At 54.0% G+C, this 17,500-nt stretch overlaps 3 protein-coding genes across 3 annotated transcripts in view; all 3 read left to right on the top strand.

Annotated features, from left to right (window-relative positions):
- Window positions 1-302, top strand: part of lpcat4 (lysophosphatidylcholine acyltransferase 4) — a gene marked incomplete at both ends in the record, with an annotated part of 7,242 nt that extends 6,940 nt beyond the window's left edge. Inside the window, one exon of the mRNA XM_084451584.1 lies at window positions 112-302. Within this exon, the coding sequence (XP_084307710.1) occupies window positions 112-302 (191 nt within the window). The remainder of the gene's footprint in view (window positions 1-111) is intronic.
- An 11,172-nt stretch (window positions 303-11,474) lies between these two features.
- nop10 (NOP10 ribonucleoprotein homolog (yeast)) lies at window positions 11,475-12,494 on the top strand. Its single transcript, XM_084452315.1, has 2 exons — window positions 11,475-11,669; window positions 12,211-12,494. Exons 1-2 carry the CDS (start codon window positions 11,616-11,618, stop codon window positions 12,349-12,351), a joined length of 195 nt encoding a protein of 64 aa, XP_084308441.1. The 5' UTR covers window positions 11,475-11,615; the 3' UTR covers window positions 12,352-12,494.
- A 2,757-nt stretch (window positions 12,495-15,251) lies between these two features.
- Window positions 15,252-17,500, top strand: part of slc12a6 (solute carrier family 12 member 6) — a 19,727-nt gene continuing 17,478 nt past the window's right edge. Inside the window, 2 exon segments of the mRNA XM_084452316.1 lie at window positions 15,252-15,794; window positions 17,365-17,453. Coding sequence (XP_084308442.1) covers window positions 15,584-15,794; window positions 17,365-17,453 — 300 coding nt within the window. The 5' untranslated portion in view covers window positions 15,252-15,583.

Here is a 17,500-nt window from a genome sequence, read left to right as displayed (position 1 = left end):
AAGAGAGTTGCTATCGTTGGCTGTTCTGGGAAACGTTGTTTCTGTTACCACAGCTCTGTTGACGTGAATCCCCCCCCCTGAAAGTGCTGTTGCTGCGTCTCTTCTCCTCAGAGGACCTGCTTGGAGTACTGACGACGCACCCCACCTATCAGAGGCTTCTAAACGAGTACCTACACCCCAGGGAGGAGGCGGATCCCGCCGCGCTGTCCTCTCCCCTGGCCAACGGGACGCCGGGAAACAACAACAGGCCGATGCAGAACGGCAACGAGACCACCGCCCCGTCCAATAAGAAGGCCGATTGAGGATTCCGTGGGGGCGGGATCTCTGGGTTCCGGCAGCTCTGATTGGACTATTGATATTTGTGGAGCATAGCTTTACGGATAGAACTGAGAGGCTGCCCTGTAACATGTTTAAGGGAAAGTGTGTGTGTGTGTGTGTGTGTGTGTGTACACACGTACGTACGTGTACTACTGGCAAACATGGTTTGCAACGTACGTCCAGTATTGTGACTGTGAGTCTAGTCCTGATATTATCCTCTCACTCTACCTGCTCTCGAGATGCTGTGAATCACAATCACAAAAAGAATGCTGTGTGTCACGATCTGTGTCCTTTTAAAGCGCCATAGATTTAGCATTTTTGTATTTGTTGAAGAATATATATATATTTCTTTTTTGCATTACTTTAAGAAGGGATATGTTTTTTTTTTTTGAAGAATTTGTAAACCAAACAATTTTATGTAAAATAGTATTTTCTCAGGATTTTTATGATATATTTTACTTTATCTATTAAACTGTATCCATTAAACTGTGAATAATAGATTTATATACATCCTCGTGAGACTGGACTAGTGACTCTTCCTCTGACGTCGTAGATGATTTCTCCTTTTTGAAGATCTCTCTCTCTCTCCTCACCTCCTCCTCCTCCTCTGCATTTTCATTTTAGCGCTCCACCTCTCCCTCAATCTCTCCGCCCGGGGCGTCCCTCTGTCCTTCCTCACGGCGGAGGACCGAACGGGTCGTCCCTCTCTCTCTCCTCCGTAGGAGTCTCTCCCTCTCTCTCTGTCCGTCCCCCCGTCTCTTTCTCTCCGCCCGTCTTTCCCGTCCCTCTACATCCGAGGTGGTGGCGTCCTCTCTACCTCTCATCCCCCCTTTCCTCTCCTCCCTCAGGCTCTTCTTCCCCTCCCCTCCGCTGACCCCGCCCTCCTCCTCCTCCGCTTTTCTTTTCCCCCCCCTTGTCCTCGTCTCCCAGGCCGGGGCGTGTCCGCGCCCGCCGGCGTGCGTCTTCTCTCCTCCTCCTCCTCTCCTCGCTCTCTTCCCGGGCGGGGAATGGGAGACGTCGCTGTCCGCGTCCCCCTCCCTGTCCGAGCTGTCGGCTCCTCCCTCCCCCGCCCCGGCCTCGGACGCCGCGCCCGTCGCCCCTCCCCCTCCCTCGGCTGGTGGGCTTCTCGTTTTCGTCTCCTCCCCCTCCGCCGGATCTTCTATTCCTCTCGCCACAGGAAAGGACGTTACCGTCCTCTCTTTGACCCCGCCCCCCTGTTCCTCTTCCTCTCCCGTCTCGGTCGCCAGCGTCTCTCGTTTCGACGCCGCCGCCCTCTCGGCAGCGACGCTTCTCTGTCGAGCTCTGGTCATCGGGCGCCGCGTCGGACTCTGCGTGATGCTTTCGCTCACCGCCTCCGCGGCGGCGCTAGGTCCTCCCCTCCTCCTCCTCCTCTCCCCGGGCTCCGCCCCCTCTGCTCCCTCCCCTCCGCCGGCGCCTCCTCCCGTCTCTCCCCCTCTTTCCTCTCTGGCGTTCGTTGCCTCCCCCTCCTCCGCCCGGCCCTGGCGTCCTATCCGTCCGCCTCTCTCTCTCCCCGCGACGCTTGTCCCCTCCGCTCTCTCCTCCGCCCTCCTCCTCCTCCTCCCGGCCCTCGTCGTCGGGCTCGCCGGCCCACCGGGTGTCCCCGCGCCTCCCGCCGGCTCGCTCGCTTGTCCGTGCGTCTGTTCTTCTGTCGGAAGGACAAGTGTCTCAGCGGCGCCGGTTGTCCCTCTCGCTCCCTGGACCGGGCGCGACCCGGGACCGGGGGTGCCGGCGTCCTCCGCCCCGTCGTCTTCTCTCCCCTCCGCCTCCCTCTCCGTCCCTCTCTCCTCTGTGGCGGTGGCGGTCTCTTCCTCTCCTCCTCCCGCCGCTGTCTTTTCTCCGCCGGCTCTCGTGGCAAGGCCCGGCGTCCGGTCGCTCTCTCCCGCTCCGTTCCCTTCTGTCTCTCTCTCTCCGTCGCTCTCTCCCTCTCCGTAGGTCTCTCTCTCGGCCGCGGTGGCGGTATCACTTCCTTCCCTCCCCGCCTCTCTCTCTTCCTCGGCGTTCGCGCTCCTTCCGCCTCTCATCGTCGGGCGTGAAACTCGGCTCGGGGTATCAACCTCTCTCTCCTCCGCTTTGCTCCCTTCTTTCTCCCTCTCTCTCTCTCTCTCCTCCTCCGGCCGGTTCGTCCTCCCTCTTTCCTCCTCCGGAGCCCGGCGCGTCCCTCGTTCCCGCGCCCCGGGCCTCCCCGTCCTCCCCCTCGCCCCGCCCCCCTCTTTTGCTGTCTCTGTGTCTTTCTCTCTCTCCGCCTCCCTCCCTCTCCCCCCGGCTGTTTTGCTTCTCTGTCCGCGTCCCGTCACGGGCGTCGTCATCGGACCGGGCGCTTCGGCTCTCTTCTCCTCCGCCTCCATCCCTCCATCCTCGCCTTCTTTCAGTCCCCGCCCTCGGCGACGTTTGGTCGACGCTGTTCCGCCGAGAGGATCTCTCTCTCTCTCCGCGGGTGTGATGTCAGAGACGGTGGCATCGTTCTCCTCCTCCTCCTCCTCTCCAGTTTGCTGTTCGGCCTCCTCGTTTGGGCCTCGAGTCGCCGCCTCTCCTCTCCTGGACGACCGTCTCACCCCTATTCTCTCTCTTCTCTCTTTCTCCTCCTCCTCTTTCCTCTCGGTCGATTCCCTCGCTCCCGCCGACCGCCTGTCTTCCGTTCCCCCTCGTCCGTCCGCCTTGCTTCCCTCCACTTCTTCCTCGTCCTCCGCGCTCTGTCCATCTCTCTCCCTCTGTTTTTGAACTCTGCCTGACCGTCTCTCACGGCTTGGACCCGGTGTGCTCGACGTCCCTAACGGTCTTTCTCTCCTCGTTCGTCTTCCCTCGTTTCTTCTGTCCTCCTTTACCGTCTTCCCTTCGTCCTCTTCCGCCTTCGCGCCTCCCTCGGTCTCGACTCCTCCTCCTCCTCCCGTCTTCCGCCCCCTCTCTCCCTCTCCGTCCGTCCCCCTGTCTCTTTTACCGTCCCCCGAAACGGTCCCCCTCGTCCCCTCCTCCGTCTCGACCCCTCCGTCCGGCGCCGGGGCGAGAGGGACCTCCTCCGGACCGCCGGAGTCCGTCGCGGGAGAGCTTTCGGCCGGGTCCCTGTCCGTGGCGTCGGCGGTCTCCGGCGCTTGACCGGCAGCGCCGTCCGAAGAGTCGTCGGCGCCGTGCGTGACGTCGGAGCGTAGTTCACCCACCTCCTCCTCAAACCCGTCCACGAATCCCTTCACTGCTCTCCCAGCTCCTCCGACGCTTCTCTGTCGAGCTCTGGTCATCGGGCGCCGCGTCGGACTCTGCATGATGCTTTCGCTCACCGCCTCCGCGGCGGCGCTAGGTCCTCCCCTCCTCCTCCTCCTCCTCCTCCTCCTCTCCCCGTGCTCCGCCCCCTCCGCTCCCTCCCCTCCGCCGGTGCCTCCTCTCGTCTCTCCCCCTCTTTCCTCTCCGGCGTTCGTTGCCCCCCCCTCCTCCGCCCGGCCCTGGCGTCCTATCCGTCCGCCTCTCTCTCTCCCCGCGACGCTTGTCCCCTCCGCTCTCTCCTCCGCCCTCCTCCTCCCGGCCCTCGTCGTCGGGCTCGCCGGCCCACCGGGTGTCCCCGCGCCTCCCGCCGGCTCGCTCGCTTGTCCGTGCGTCCGTTCTTCTGTCGGAAGCACAAGCGTCTCCGCGGCGCCAGTTTTCCCTCTCGCTCCCTGGACAGGGCGCGACCCGTCGTCTTCTCTCCCCTCCGCCTCCCTCTCCGTCCCTCTCTCCTCCGTGGCGGCGGCGGTCTCTTCCTCTCTTCCTCCCGCCGCTGTCTTTTCTCCGCCGGCTCCCGTGGCGAGGCTTTCGGCCGGGTCCCTGTCCGTGGCGTCGGCGGTCTCCGGCGCTTGACCGGCGGCGCCGTCCGAAGAGTCGTCGGCGCCGTGCGTGACGTCGGAGCGTAGTTCACCCACCTCCTCCTCAAACCTGTCCTCGAATCCCTTCACTGCTCTCCCAGCTCCTCCCAAGACCCCCAGCGAGGGTCTGGGGTCCGGACCCCCTGCCCCGGACCGAGGCTCCTCCGTGAGGTCCGGAAGGCGGGGGAGAGCCCCTGGTACCCCGTGTGGGGGGTCCGCGACCCGCACCGTCGGGCTAGCGTCCGCAAACGGGTCGGGACCGGGTCCGGAGCTGAAGACGGACTGGACCGGTACCGTGTCCGCCGTTAGCATGTCGTCACAGGCGGGGGGGGAGGGAGGGGTGTCGGTGTCTCTGGGTGGGCGGGGCAACGTGAAGGGACGAGGGGAGAGAGGGGGCGAGTCCAGGGGGCGGAGACTCCCCTCCGGTTCGCCGTCATCCTCTGGGGAGGGGGGCGTGGCCACGGCTCCACAGCCAAACAGAGCTCGCCTCGCCAGAACCGCGAGTTCCGCGGGGCGGTTCGGTTGAGGCGGCGGGTTGTCCGTTGACCGACCGCCGTCCTGATTGGGCGTCAGAGGGAAAGGGGCGGGGATAAGCTCTGTGGGGGATGTGATTGGAGTAGGCAGGCTGAGGGTTGAGTCTGAGTGAGGGGAAGAGCAGGTGTAGGCCTGTGCCCCCTCTTCCTCCTCCTCCTCCTCCTCCTCCTCAGAATCCCCTCCGTCGCTCCACACTCGTCTTCCGTCACTCGTCCCCCTCTCTCTGTCTCCGCCCCTCCCCGGGGGCGGGGCCTTCGGGATGACCCGGGAGCTAGCGTTGGCGTCATCCAGCTCGGCGGGGCGCGGAGCGTCGAGCTCCCCGGGCGCGGCCGACTCCGGGGCGGACGGCGCGGTCAGGAAACGGCCCGGTGGAGCTCTGCCCCGGAGGCCGGAGGTCGGCTGGACCGGATGGGAGTGTAGGTCGACTGCTTCCGCGACACAGGATACGCTGTAGTCACTTCCGGTCATATCTTGACCGCCAGTGCCGTCCACAGGCGCCAAAACGGGTACTTCTAACGAAGACCCTTGGTCCTGGAAGTCAGGGCTCTCCCTGGCGACGTCAGGCCCAGTCGGGCTCTCGTCGGACGGGCCGTCCTCTCTAGCCGAGGCCCCCGGCGGCTCCAGGATCTCTGTCAGGGTGATGGTGCTGCTGGCGTGGTACCGTGGCTGGAACGCCGAGCAATGGCCGCCGTCGTACGCGTAGATGACTTGAGACTCGTAGATCCGAAGCGGTGGATCGTGGGAGATGTAGTTTAAGTCGTCCGTGGGAAAGAACACGACCGGCCCTTCCTGTCCCTCCCCGCGTCCGCTGACCAGGAAGTGACCGGGAGGAGGACAGAACTGAAATGCATCCTGGGAGTTGAGGTTTTCATTCAGACCTGGCAGAGGTAAAGGATGATGGGGGATGTAGTTGGATATGGCGTAGAACGGAGGCGCTGGAACAACAGGCAGAGGTGGCAGGGAAAATGGCCGCCGCCACGTAAACGGAACACTGGGGGGGTCGCTGTTCTGTTGCCGAAAAGGGTCGCATCCTCCCAGTGGGAAACAGCTGGCCTCTGGGTTTACCACTCTGTACACTTCCACAGGAGGAGGGAGGAGGAAGACATGACCGGACCCAGGTGCATTCTGGTCATCGTAGTCCGGAACTGTACGACGAGGCACACCGGTGGCGGGAGTCGTGCCGGGTGTGCCTAGCTGCGTCCCCGGCGACGGTAGAGATGGGCGGGGATCTCCGTACGGGGGCGGAGCCTGTGGCGGCCGAGGGGAGGGCTCTGGCGGCGTGGGTCCGCGGCGCGTCCGAGCGGCGGCGGCGCAAACCTCCGCTGCGTCTGTCTGCTGCTGCTCCTGCTCTTCATCCTGGATGGATGGAGAGGAGGAGAGAGAGAGAGAGAACAGAATGAATGTACTACAGAGGAGGAGAAGAAGGAGGTGATGGAGGAGGAGAAAAAGGAGGAGGAGAAGATGAAGACCTGAGTGAGGAGAGCTATGGGGTCGAGGTCTGGGTCAGAGGAGAGGAGGGAGGTCAGGAACTGCGTGTTTATCTCTGCCCCCGCCTGAGAGAGAGAGAGAGAGAGATAGGGATGGAATAGGATCTCATTACGTCAATACAATAACACCACAGTCATGGAGCTCGATATAGTACCTTCACCACAGGTCTTTAAGTAAGTAGACAAGCCTTTCACGGCACGACAGCCACTTTGGTATGAAAACCACACTATACGCTATACACTGGTCAGTATACCTTGGTCACAAACTCCCTCTGGCCGCAAAGCTGATCCAGGTACTCCATGAACAAGCCATTCTCCTCTTTCTCGTCCTCCTTTCCCTCCTCTTCCTCCTGCCCTTTGACCTCTGCCCTCTGCATGACCTCCAGCGCCTCCATGATCTCCGTGTACTCCGCGAGAGCCCTCTCCTCCAGGACCTTGACGTCAACGCTGCCTTTCCTCTGTCGGCCACCGCGGGGCGCTCTAGAGCAGCTCTTGCCCCTCGGGGATTTTCCCTTGGCGCTGGTTTTGCCGCCATTGTTGTCCACAGTTTTCTTCTTCAGAGAATATCCTGCAGAGAGTAGAGAGAGAGAAAGAGAGAGTGAGTAGAGAGACCTTTTGACCTTTAGTAATCCCTTTATTGGTGCAATTAAATTAAGTTAAAATCAAGGATCAGGCCATTTCACAGCATAAACATATAAAATATTAAAAATATATATATTAAAAAAAACAAGTGCACATCTCCCACAACACATATAACACACACATTACACATTAAAATACATGAAATTAGTCCAGAGAGAGAGGAGGAGAGGGAGAGAGGAGGAAGAATGCTATTTTGTAGTTTGTGGGTGTGTGACTGCATCTCTGACCTTTGAACTCTGCCTGCGCTGCTCTACTCTGACCCTTTCCTGCCGGCGACCTTTGTGTGACCTCTAACCTCAGCTCCACCTGCTCAAACTCCAGAAATCTACAGGTGGTGATGATACGCACACACACACGCCCGCATATGCACACACAAACACACACACACACACACACAAACACACACACACCACAGTCAGATAACACATGGCTTTTCTTCTCTCTAAATCAATTGATGTGTAGCCTAATGCGGTTGACCGAAACCCAGCTTCATTGAGTTTCGGCGGAGATCCAGGCATAACATAGACTGGCCACTGTTGTCAGAGCAACAAGGCTGTAAACAGAATGTTGATACAGCCTGTGTTCTGTGCCATGCAGTGGCAGGCCTGTGTGAAGACACTGTAATCTCATTACGTTCAGACAGACAGTGAGTGTCTGATCACTTCAGAGGGTGTGAACCAGCTAAAAGATGTCATGGCGCGAATGAATGCGTCGCTCTAACTCATACATCACATTACTCCCGTACTCGCTGCCCTGCAGTGGCGACCCGTATTTTTCAGGGTCCAATACAAGACGCTGTTGTTCACCTTCAAGCCCCCAGTTACATCTGTGACCTGTGACCTAATCCAGCACCACACCTCCAGCCGGCCCCTGAGATCATCGGATCGAGGGCTCTTGGCGGCGCCCCGGACCCGGCTGAAAACAAAAGGGGGGTGGGTCTTTTGAGCCGGCGGCCCCGAGGCTCTGGAACTCGCTCCCTCAGGAGCCGAGAGCTGCCGCGTCCATGGACATTTTCAGGGGACAGCTGAAGACGCACCTGTTCAGACAGGCTTTTAAACACCCATAGGCCGTATTACTGTTTGACTGTTGCACTTTTTTGTCCTTTTGTTCGTTCTGTTTCGCTGCACTTTACCTTTCCTTATACCGTATGTGACTGTATTTTAATGTTGTTGTTTTGTTTCCCTACTGATTGCACTTTTATGTTTTTACTGTAAAGCTCTCTGTGCACTCATGCTGGGAAGGGTGCTACTGTATATAAATAAAGTTTTACTTAGCCTACTTACTTACTTATCTCCAGTATATTCATGTAGCCTAATTTAAAACGTGGGCGGTCACATACTGTAACTCTCTTATTGAATCATCCAATTTTCTTTTTCTCAAACGACTGCAACACGAAAATGTTCGGCGGGTGTTGATTGGTAGCCTACAACAGATGCACATTAACTGATAGTAGGCCTACTGAGAGTTCACTTTAAAAAAAAAAAAAAAAAATTATGAGCGCTAGATTATGTGTGAAAGCTGCAGTCGACACAATCTTTAAAATGGCGGTGTTGTGTTTGTGTTATCTGGCGGTCCACAGCGGCCCGGGGTATGATAAGAAACTCTAGTCTTGTCGCTCGTCCGGGAGGCCGAGGAAAGAGGCTGACTTACTTGCGGGCCGTCTCGTAGTGCGCCATCCTGTCAAAGTTGGAGAGTCTCCTCCATTCCCCCACAGCCTGGCCCACCCACTGGTGGAGCAGCATGGAGGGGGACGAGCGGCACATCGAGTCAAACGCTGGACTGGGGGGGGGGACACACACACTCAATACCTGACCACACCAAGCCCCTGAGGACAAACTGAAAAAAAACAACCATATGTCCTTACCGACATCACGAACGGCTACTGTCGCGTCCGTGACAAGTCAAAAGCCAGTTAATAGTAGAGATCGACCAATAATCGGCTCAGGCGATAATTACAGCCGATATTCACGTTTTGGAGTCATATCGGCTATCGGCTTCATAAAGCCGATATTGCGTCACTGCCACAGAGCCATTGAATGTTGGTGAGCGCTAAATATCAGCTATCAGCCACCTCAACTTGGCAATTATCGGTATCAGCCCTAAAAAATGCATATCGGTCGATTTCTAGTTAATAGCGGTGATATATTAACTTGACACGTTGAACGTTCCTGAAACTAAGCTAGCCTATTGGACAAAACTAACACTGAGCGGCAAAGAGGGTTCGTCTGACGAGACAGTACGGCGATGGCGCACGGCGAGCTGTCGCGGGGACTCACGTGAGGAAGCAGGCCAGGGCCTCGGCGTCCACGGGGCTGTCGGGGTGGAAGTGTCGCGCCACGCCCCGGAACCTCTGCCACTGCCGGAGCTTCTCCCGCCAACCCCCGGAGGCTAATTCTGGGCCGGTAGGGACCGGCTGAGGGACGCTCACCCCAAGATGGCTGTTGAGCGGAGGCAAGCGAGGGCTGAGGCTAACGTCTGGGAGGGGGTGACCCGTCCCTGGAGCGAGATGACATGAGGGAAAAAACTGGAGGTCCAGTGGAGGTAATTCGGGGAGACAGACGGTAGACGGATCACATGATGTGGAGGGAGGCCATGGAGGTTGTGAGGAACTCTGTGTGTTTGCCTGGATATGTGATGTCAACTCCGTGCGGGGTCCGATGTGTGTGAGATCGCGCGGCCGTACGCGGGTCTGCGCTCGGGTGTACGACTGTGTGGCCGGTGTCTTAGCAACCGTCTCTATGGGAGCGTCTGACTGCGTCTCTGTGCGCGTCTGTGCGTGCGTCTCCACGGGTCGCAGGTGTGTGTGTGAGTGGGGTGACAGAGGTCGCGGCGGGGGGGCGAACGGGGTCGAATCTCCGAGGACTCCCTCCCCTCGTGGGTCAGACTGCAGAGTCACCACACCTGGTTCTGTTCCAGCTATTCCAGGTCCATTTACAGATGTTCCTGGTACCAGTCCAGAATATGACACCGGCGCCGATGCAGCTGCAGAGAGGAGTAATGTCTCTCCCCCACGGGCCAGTTCTCCAGCTAGGACTGAATGGTCTGGGTCTGCTGGGCCAAGTGGTTCAGGGTCAGTCGTCAGTGTGGGATCCGGACCCACAGAAGACAACTCTGGTAGGTTCTGGTTTGGGTCTGATTCCCCTCGAGCCTGAGCTGATTCTGATAAGCGGTCCAATGCAGGGCCTGTGTCTTCAGAACCCTTTGCCTGGTACTGAAGATCAGATCCAGTCATCGAGGTCAGTGCTCGGGCTGGGACAGGCAGCTCTGGGTCTCCTGGTTCCGACGCTGCCTGGGTTGTTTCAGTCGCAGAAGTTCCCGGCTTACTCGTTGGGGTCAGTTCTGGATCATGGGCGTGCTCATCTGTTGATATCCGATCTTGGTCCGATTCCTCTTGTATGGGTGGCGGTTCTGACGATGAGGTATCCAATACAGACCTTGCCTGATCGGAGCCCATCTCAGGACAGTGGGTCACATCTGTACCTGGAGAAGGCCGATCCGATGATAGCTGGCCAAGGTCCAATTCGTCTCCTACTTTAAATGGTTCCGACACTGATATTGGATTGTCACAGCCCATCATAGGGCACTGGGGGACAGATTGAGTCAATGGATCTGATCCTTCTGAATCTGGTTGTTGTTTTGGTACCTGGGTTGGGTCTGGTTCTTCTTGTATCTCAGGTGGTTCTGATACTGCTCCGACGGGTGGTTCTGTTGGGGGTTCACTCTCGATCTCAAGACATAGGCCCGGTTCTGGGACCAGTCCTTGCATCTGTGGTGACCCCAGGTCATGAGGGGTTGTGCATGACAGAGAAAGATGAGAAGGAGGAGAAAATGGTGGTCTCTCTCCCCCATCCAGTACGGTGATGGGTTGAGTTGTGGTGGTTAGAGCAGTACCCATCCAGTATGTGAACGTCTCTTATCTGTTGAAAGTTAGGCTTTTTACTTACAGTACAACTATGTAGCTACCATTTTCATGTTTGCCATCGCCTCCCAGTCCCTGGCTCACTCGAAAGAGTGGCTGAGAATTGACAGCTATGTATTAAATTCAAATTCAAAGTACTTTATTTTCCGTGAGGAACTTTTTGTGCAGTGGACACATAACACATATACAACACATAGCCTAAGATACATAAGACAGATACAACTGACAGAATACATATAGTGCAGCAGTGCTACAGTGCATAGTGTGTGTGTGTGTGTGTGTGTGTGTGTGTGTGTGTGTGTCGTGTTGGCCAATGATGGTAGAGAGATGTATAACTAATTCAGTGGTTATTATGAAGGAAAACTGTAAATATTAATGATATTCAATATAATATGAATCATATTTATATTTGTATATAATATTAAACTCACCTCTTGGCAGAGTTTTACACCAAGCTTTCACCTCTCATATCAATTTGCATTTTTTTGTTCTAAAATAAACAATGTATGGACCCATAGTAACTCTATTCTATTCTATACACGTCGAACGTTCACTCAGCCAACAAAACATTCCAGCCCAAAAAGAATCGCATACAGAAAAGTTGCTCTTTTCAATCACTGTTGCTCTGAAGATTGTGAATATAACTCAATTTCCCATATTGCTTTGCAAAACCATCACCTTGGTTTGCGGATATCCGGTTCACGGTCGTCTGCATTCAGCAAGGAACAACGTTGCACGTGGACACGACGAAACTTGATGTTCTTTATTCTTCATAACTCTTTAAACTAACCCACTTGGTGTCGCAGAAGATAAACTTTTATCAACGTGAGTTGTTTGTAACACACATAGATCACCTTATTCGCCAAGATGTTCCTGCAGTTCTATTTGAACGAGAATGGGGATCGACTCTACACGCTGAAGGTATGTTTACCTTTACCTTTAATCTAAAGCCTTACTTTTCAAGCTAACTAGCTAATGTTAGCCTGCTAACGTCGAAATTATGTTAGGTGGAATGATTTTCATACGGAATTTGCATGGGCTATCGGAAAGACAGATGTTTTAGTAATGGAAGCCAGCGAGAATAATCCAGTCTGGCCTAGTAACGTTAGTCCCCATGCCAATTGAAACCACGACTTTTCAGGAAAGATGGCTAACGTTAACTTGCTGCCGCATGCATCCATGGCTGTGCACATAAATAATGTGTTATATACATTGCCAATCAACTTTCCTACACCCTCTCTTCCCCCCCTTCCCTCCATCCTTATTATCTCCCTCCCTATCACAGCTTTCTACCCCATCTCTCATTTGACATATATATAAGTAAACTGGTATGTCATGAGGAATAGTCCAAAGCCATGGAAAAAGGAGACCATCTTGTCTTTATGTATCAACCTAACCCGTGTTGTTGTTCTCTGGTTCTGACTTTAACCCGTGTTGTTCCTGTCTGGTTCTGACCCAACAGAAGGTGGACACGGCCGGGCAGCCCACCAGCTCGGCACATCCAGCCCGCTTCTCCCCAGACGACAAGTTCTCTCGGCACCGTGTGACCATCAAGAAACGCTTCAACCTCCTCCTGACCCAACAGCCCAGACCCATCCTGTGAACTGGGGCTAATAAGAGGACTATTGATCAGCTACTGATCATTGATCAGAGCCGCCCCCATTGTGTCCAGGCATATGCAGGTCTTTGGAGACGGTGGCTGAAGGGAGACATGTTGGAGATGTTTTAGTTCTGTTTTCTTTTATGGGGGGGACTTTTTTTTTGGGGGGGGGGGGGGGGCTTTTTTGGGGGATGTATGCCACCGTGCATGTGATATGCCTTTTATTTCTGCCCTAACACCCCATATCGCTGAAATCTCATTTAGCGAATTGTTTTTTTTGCATTTATTTTGTATATAAATCACGTGGAACAGATTGTAGCGTGCAATTTCTGTACCTCCAACTCTACCACTGACAGATTTGTCTAAGGTAATTTGGTTTTTGAATGTGCTTGTAATGGAAGATAAAAAATATGAAAATATGCCTTCCTGTCTGTCTTGTCTGTCTGCTAGTTAAGGAACAAAACCATGGCATACAATGACCGGTACTGTACCTAAGTCACGTCAAGGTACAGCGTCGTTTGCATCCTGTACTACGCCCCCGTACCGCATCACCGTGTCCCGCATCATCGTGTGCGCATGCGTAAATTCGAAATTGCGGCGAGCGAAACGCGCGAGCTGGGGTCGCGCGCGCGCGCTTGTGTTTTTGGACAAAATGCCGAAGTGAGGATGTTGGGGGAAGAGCAGCGCGTACGGGGTCGGGACGGCTTTAACAACGGTTGGATCTTCTAGAGGTTAAAAACAAAGTAGATACGTGGTACGTATTCCATATAGTGGCGTTTTTTTTCTCTCCCATTTATCATTTACTATATCTGCCGAATGCTATGAGTGCGAGTTATATGCTCAAGCGGTGGTGGTGTCACATTTGAGCAGCATGGCTAATGGTGCGTTCGTTTGTGGTCGGAGGTGGCAAGTCGCAAGTGGCAAAATACCTACCTCCGACCTGTGTGCATTCAGCTATATACCATTATATCACAGTTACCTAGTTATATCTATATACCATTATATCACAGTTACCTAGTTATATCTATATACCATTATATCACAGTTACCTAGTTATATCTATATACCATTATATCACAGTTACCTAGTTATATCTATATACCATTATATCACAGTTACCTAGTTATATCTAGTGCATTCGAGCAACTGGGGGCTGAGAAACATATCCGAATTTGCGACGAGGAAGTGCGAGTTCATGCGGTGTTTTATTTAATCATTCCTAGCAAGTCGCAATTTGCCACCTCCCAGTTATAAACGAACGCACCCTAACAGCTAGCTAGAGGCTCGCTGGCGGACTGTAACGTTGCGAGGCGACTGACGGGAACAGTAAGTTACAGTTCATCTTTTGGATAGACGTAGAGAACGGTCGCTGTCAGTAATTGTGTTTTTAGATTTTGGTAACTTACTGTATCTTGCAACTTCTCGACAGTGCGAATGGCTGTCGGTAGCTGTGTATTGGGTGGCTGTGTATTGGGTGGCTGTGTATTGGGTGGCATTGGTAATTTCAGTCATCTGCCTTTTAATATTGTTATCATATACTAATTTGACTGACCGGTTCGAGCTTATAGCTAATTGGCTTAATGATGTCTGGTTAGCTAGTTGGCTACAAACACAGGCAGCATAACGTTAGCTGGCTAGTCAGCTCATTGATGGGGTATGTATGAAATCCAAAGCAGATGGTGCCCGCCTGGACATTGATAAGACCTGTTCGGCGAGAATAGTCCTTATCTTATCTAGCCTTGTAAAACCCAGGGTAGGCTCACACACTGGGCTTGTAACTACGAGGAGCTGCAATGCGTTTTACAAAACCTGGCAAAACTCTCCGTCAAATAGGAACATTTATTTAGATTCCGATGTGAATAGGACTGGTCGAGGTGTGTTCTCGGACTGCGCTGTCAACTCCACTGCTCCTAACAAACCGGTGTCCTGACCAATCGCCACACCCCCTTATCCAACTGTGTGTTTAAAACACGAAAGACGAGTCGTGCAGCTTTAGAAACCTTGCGAAACCGATCAACAATTACGCCATTTCCATGCTGCTGTTTTTCCTTTTGCCTCTGCCTATATATACGCCAGGGCACACAAAGAACCAGCAGGAACCATCGCCTCCGCATGTGGAGAGCTCGCTACAGCAACAGCAGCACTGACTCAACCGGTTGGAACCGCTCTCGAATAATAATTAAATTATAAGCCGCGCTAAGGCACCTACTCAACTCTCTCCGAGGTTCTTTCTGCAGGGGAGACGGAGTCCACGCCCGGGCTTGCATAGTTGACTTTTGCCCCGAAACTATGTAATGTATTAATCGCCCTGGTTACTAGGTGACTGTTCACTTCCTTACCCAATTATCACGACACCCTTTAGCAAGACTTCCCTTAAGGGGCCCAGACAATTCCATATTGCTTAACTGATCTTGCTCAATAAGTATGCAAATTATATTGATGATACATTATTACAATTACAATAATACAACTTTTAATAAGGTAAGTGGATGTGGGAATATTTTATTGCCTGTTATGGTAAATCTGTTAAATTTTTCAGAGCTCTTATAGAAGATTACATTTCATAGTGGAGCTTATGCAAACCTCCAACTTATCTGTCCTCCCCGCATTGCTGGTGTGTCTGAAATACTGATGAGGAAAAAAAAAATCTCCATTCCTCTCTCTCTCTCTCTGTCTGTCTGTCTGCCCCTTCCCTTCTCTCTCCATCCCCCTTTTTCCAATTTCTTCACCTCACCTGGTCACAATGTGTCTCTGACCCTGCCTTTCAAGGCCAACACAGCAGCCTCTGAGCTATTATCGTCTCAAAAGGTGCATATCTCTCCAGCCTACTAACAGGGCAAGATGGAGGGAAAGCAGTGAAAGATTTGGGCTTTTAAAAAGTTGAACCGAGGGGAGAAGTGATTTTTACTTTAACTTTTCCCACATCTAAAAGATTATCGCCAATTACGTTAACCGCAACAGTGTTTACATCAAAGCTCAAAGTTTTGTATGTAAAAACCCTGTATATTTATCAGGAATCTAAGCCACACGGGTGCATATCCGACTAACCCCGCCCCCTCTTCCACTATTAAAACCAGCACAGGTCAATGGACGAGTTCAGATGAGAGCCTCTCTACCGGATCACAGTCAACTGAGAGTTAGCTAGCTTTAGAGTAGCCTAGCTAGCCAGTCTGTGACCCCCCCATCCCTCCTCCTCCCTGCTTTCTCCTACACCCCCCTCCCTCTACCAGTTGCCATGGCGTCGGTGCGGTTCACCGTCACGCCCACCAAGGCGGAGGACCTGCCGGGGCTCTCGGACACGTCGCCCGACATCAGCTCCCGCTCCGGCGGGCGCGTTCGTTTCGGCTCCCGGGAGAGCGTCAGCCGCGGCGACCCGGTCAGCGAGGGCTCAGGGGGCGTCACCACCGGCGGGGCGGAGACTCCGGACCGGACCGACACAGACCAAGGTGAAGCTCACAGGTCCTGTTAACTGTCATTGAGGAGAGAATCGCGACGGCTCAATATGAAATTCTGGATTGTTGTCGTCACTGGTGTTGTTTTTTTTTGCTGTCGGTAGTAGTTTGAGGTGTCCGGGGTGGGGTGGGGTGAAGGGGGGGGGTTGTAGTTTGAGGTGTCCGGGGGGGGGAGTGAAGTAGTTTGGGGTGTCCGGGGTGGGGTGTGGTGGGGTGGGGTGGGGGGGTTGTAGTTTGAGGTGTCCAGGGGATGGACGGATGGACGTCTTGACGTCTGATCCCCTCCTGGGATATATCCTCCTAGTGTTGGGTGTCAGTAATGCCTCAATCCTCTTGAAGTCCATTCTAAGTCGGTGTAATTGCTATGTAACAAGCATTGTTGAGCACTTAATGGTGCCAGAAATAGTACCGGCTGGATAATCTTGTTGGGTTTGGATTTAAGTGATGCCAGGATTTATATAGGCTATAGCCTGTTTTACGAACATAAGAACATGCACATACAGCATACACACACGCACACACACACACACAAGCACACACACAAACACACACACACACACAGCAAATGCACACACACAGTAAACATTCACACAGTTGAGGAGCTTCTGTCTATTGACTGAGGAGAACACGCAGAAAGGCCTGAAACATTCGGAGAGTTATTTTTAGGTCTTTGCGAACAAATTAGTAATCGAATTGGGGGCTCGTGACAGCCCTTCACACACACAATTTTCTTTGCTGTTTATATCACATTCCGCTTCAGCACACACACACACACACACACACACAGACTCAGACTCTCTTGGGAGCACACATGCATGCGCACACACACACACACTCACACACACACACACACACACACACACACACACACACACAGAGATCCAGTTCCCTGTGCTTGACAGAGTGTGTATAGGTAGGCCACAGCTGAGACATACAGTACGTAGGTTGAGAGCAGAGCAGAGCAGAAGTGTGCTTTAGATGGACAGGATGGAGACCACATCATGTGTTTGATCGTGTGGGTTTTTGCAGGGGAAAACAACCGTGTGTGTGTGTGTGCGTGTCAAACTGTGAAGTGTTTGTGCCTTCTGGCGTCCGTGCGTGTCACACGAGCGTGCGTGTCACAGTCACACCAGCGTGCGTGTCACAGTCACACCAGCGTGCGTGTCCGTCTAGGTTTAGGGAAATGAGAGTGCTGACTCTGGAGGCGCCGCGACGCACTTCTCCTGTGGCGTGCCGCTGACGGAGGTGGAACAGGACGCGGCGCTGGTTGCGGCCCGGTCGCTTGCGATGCTGCGGCGTTGGCGTCGGCTCGCAGGGCCGCGGGGACTACGATGGAAACGCCCCCCCCCCGAGTCTGGCGACACTGTAATGGAATATGCCTGACTGCCTCTCTCGGTTTCTCTCTCTCTCCCTCCCTCCCTCTCTCTCTCCCCCTCCATATTTCTCCTCCTGTCAATCTCCCTTCTTCTCTCCCTCTCCGCCACCCTCTCCCCTCTTTCCTTTTCTGTGTCCCCCTCCCCTGCTCTCTCTCTTTCTCTCTCTCCCCCCCCTCTCTTCTCAGCAGGCGATGGCAAACTGTCCAGCGTCTACATCAATAACACTCACGGGGCGGACGATGACGACTACTACGACAGAAACCTGGCGTTGTTCGAGGTCAGAGCCATTGCGGTGTCCGCCATGTGTCAGAGCCGGTTGCGGTT

The sequence above is a fragment of the Borostomias antarcticus genome (assembly GCF_949987555.1).
Source record: "Borostomias antarcticus genome assembly, chromosome: 17".
Classification (NCBI taxonomy): Eukaryota; Metazoa; Chordata; class Actinopteri; order Stomiiformes; family Stomiidae; genus Borostomias; species Borostomias antarcticus.
Note: the sequence above shows the minus strand (reverse complement) of the source record. Positions and strands in the feature narration are given on the sequence as shown.

Excerpts from the sequence above, each read along its gene's own strand:
- nop10 (XM_084452315.1), top strand. The coding sequence starts at position 11,616 with ATGTTCCTGCAGTTCTATTTGAACGAGAATGGGGATCGACTCTACACG. Across the intron at positions 11,670-12,210 it reads ATCGACTCTACACGCTGAAG|AAGGTGGACACGGCCGGGCA; the intron begins GTATGTTTACCT and ends CTGACCCAACAG.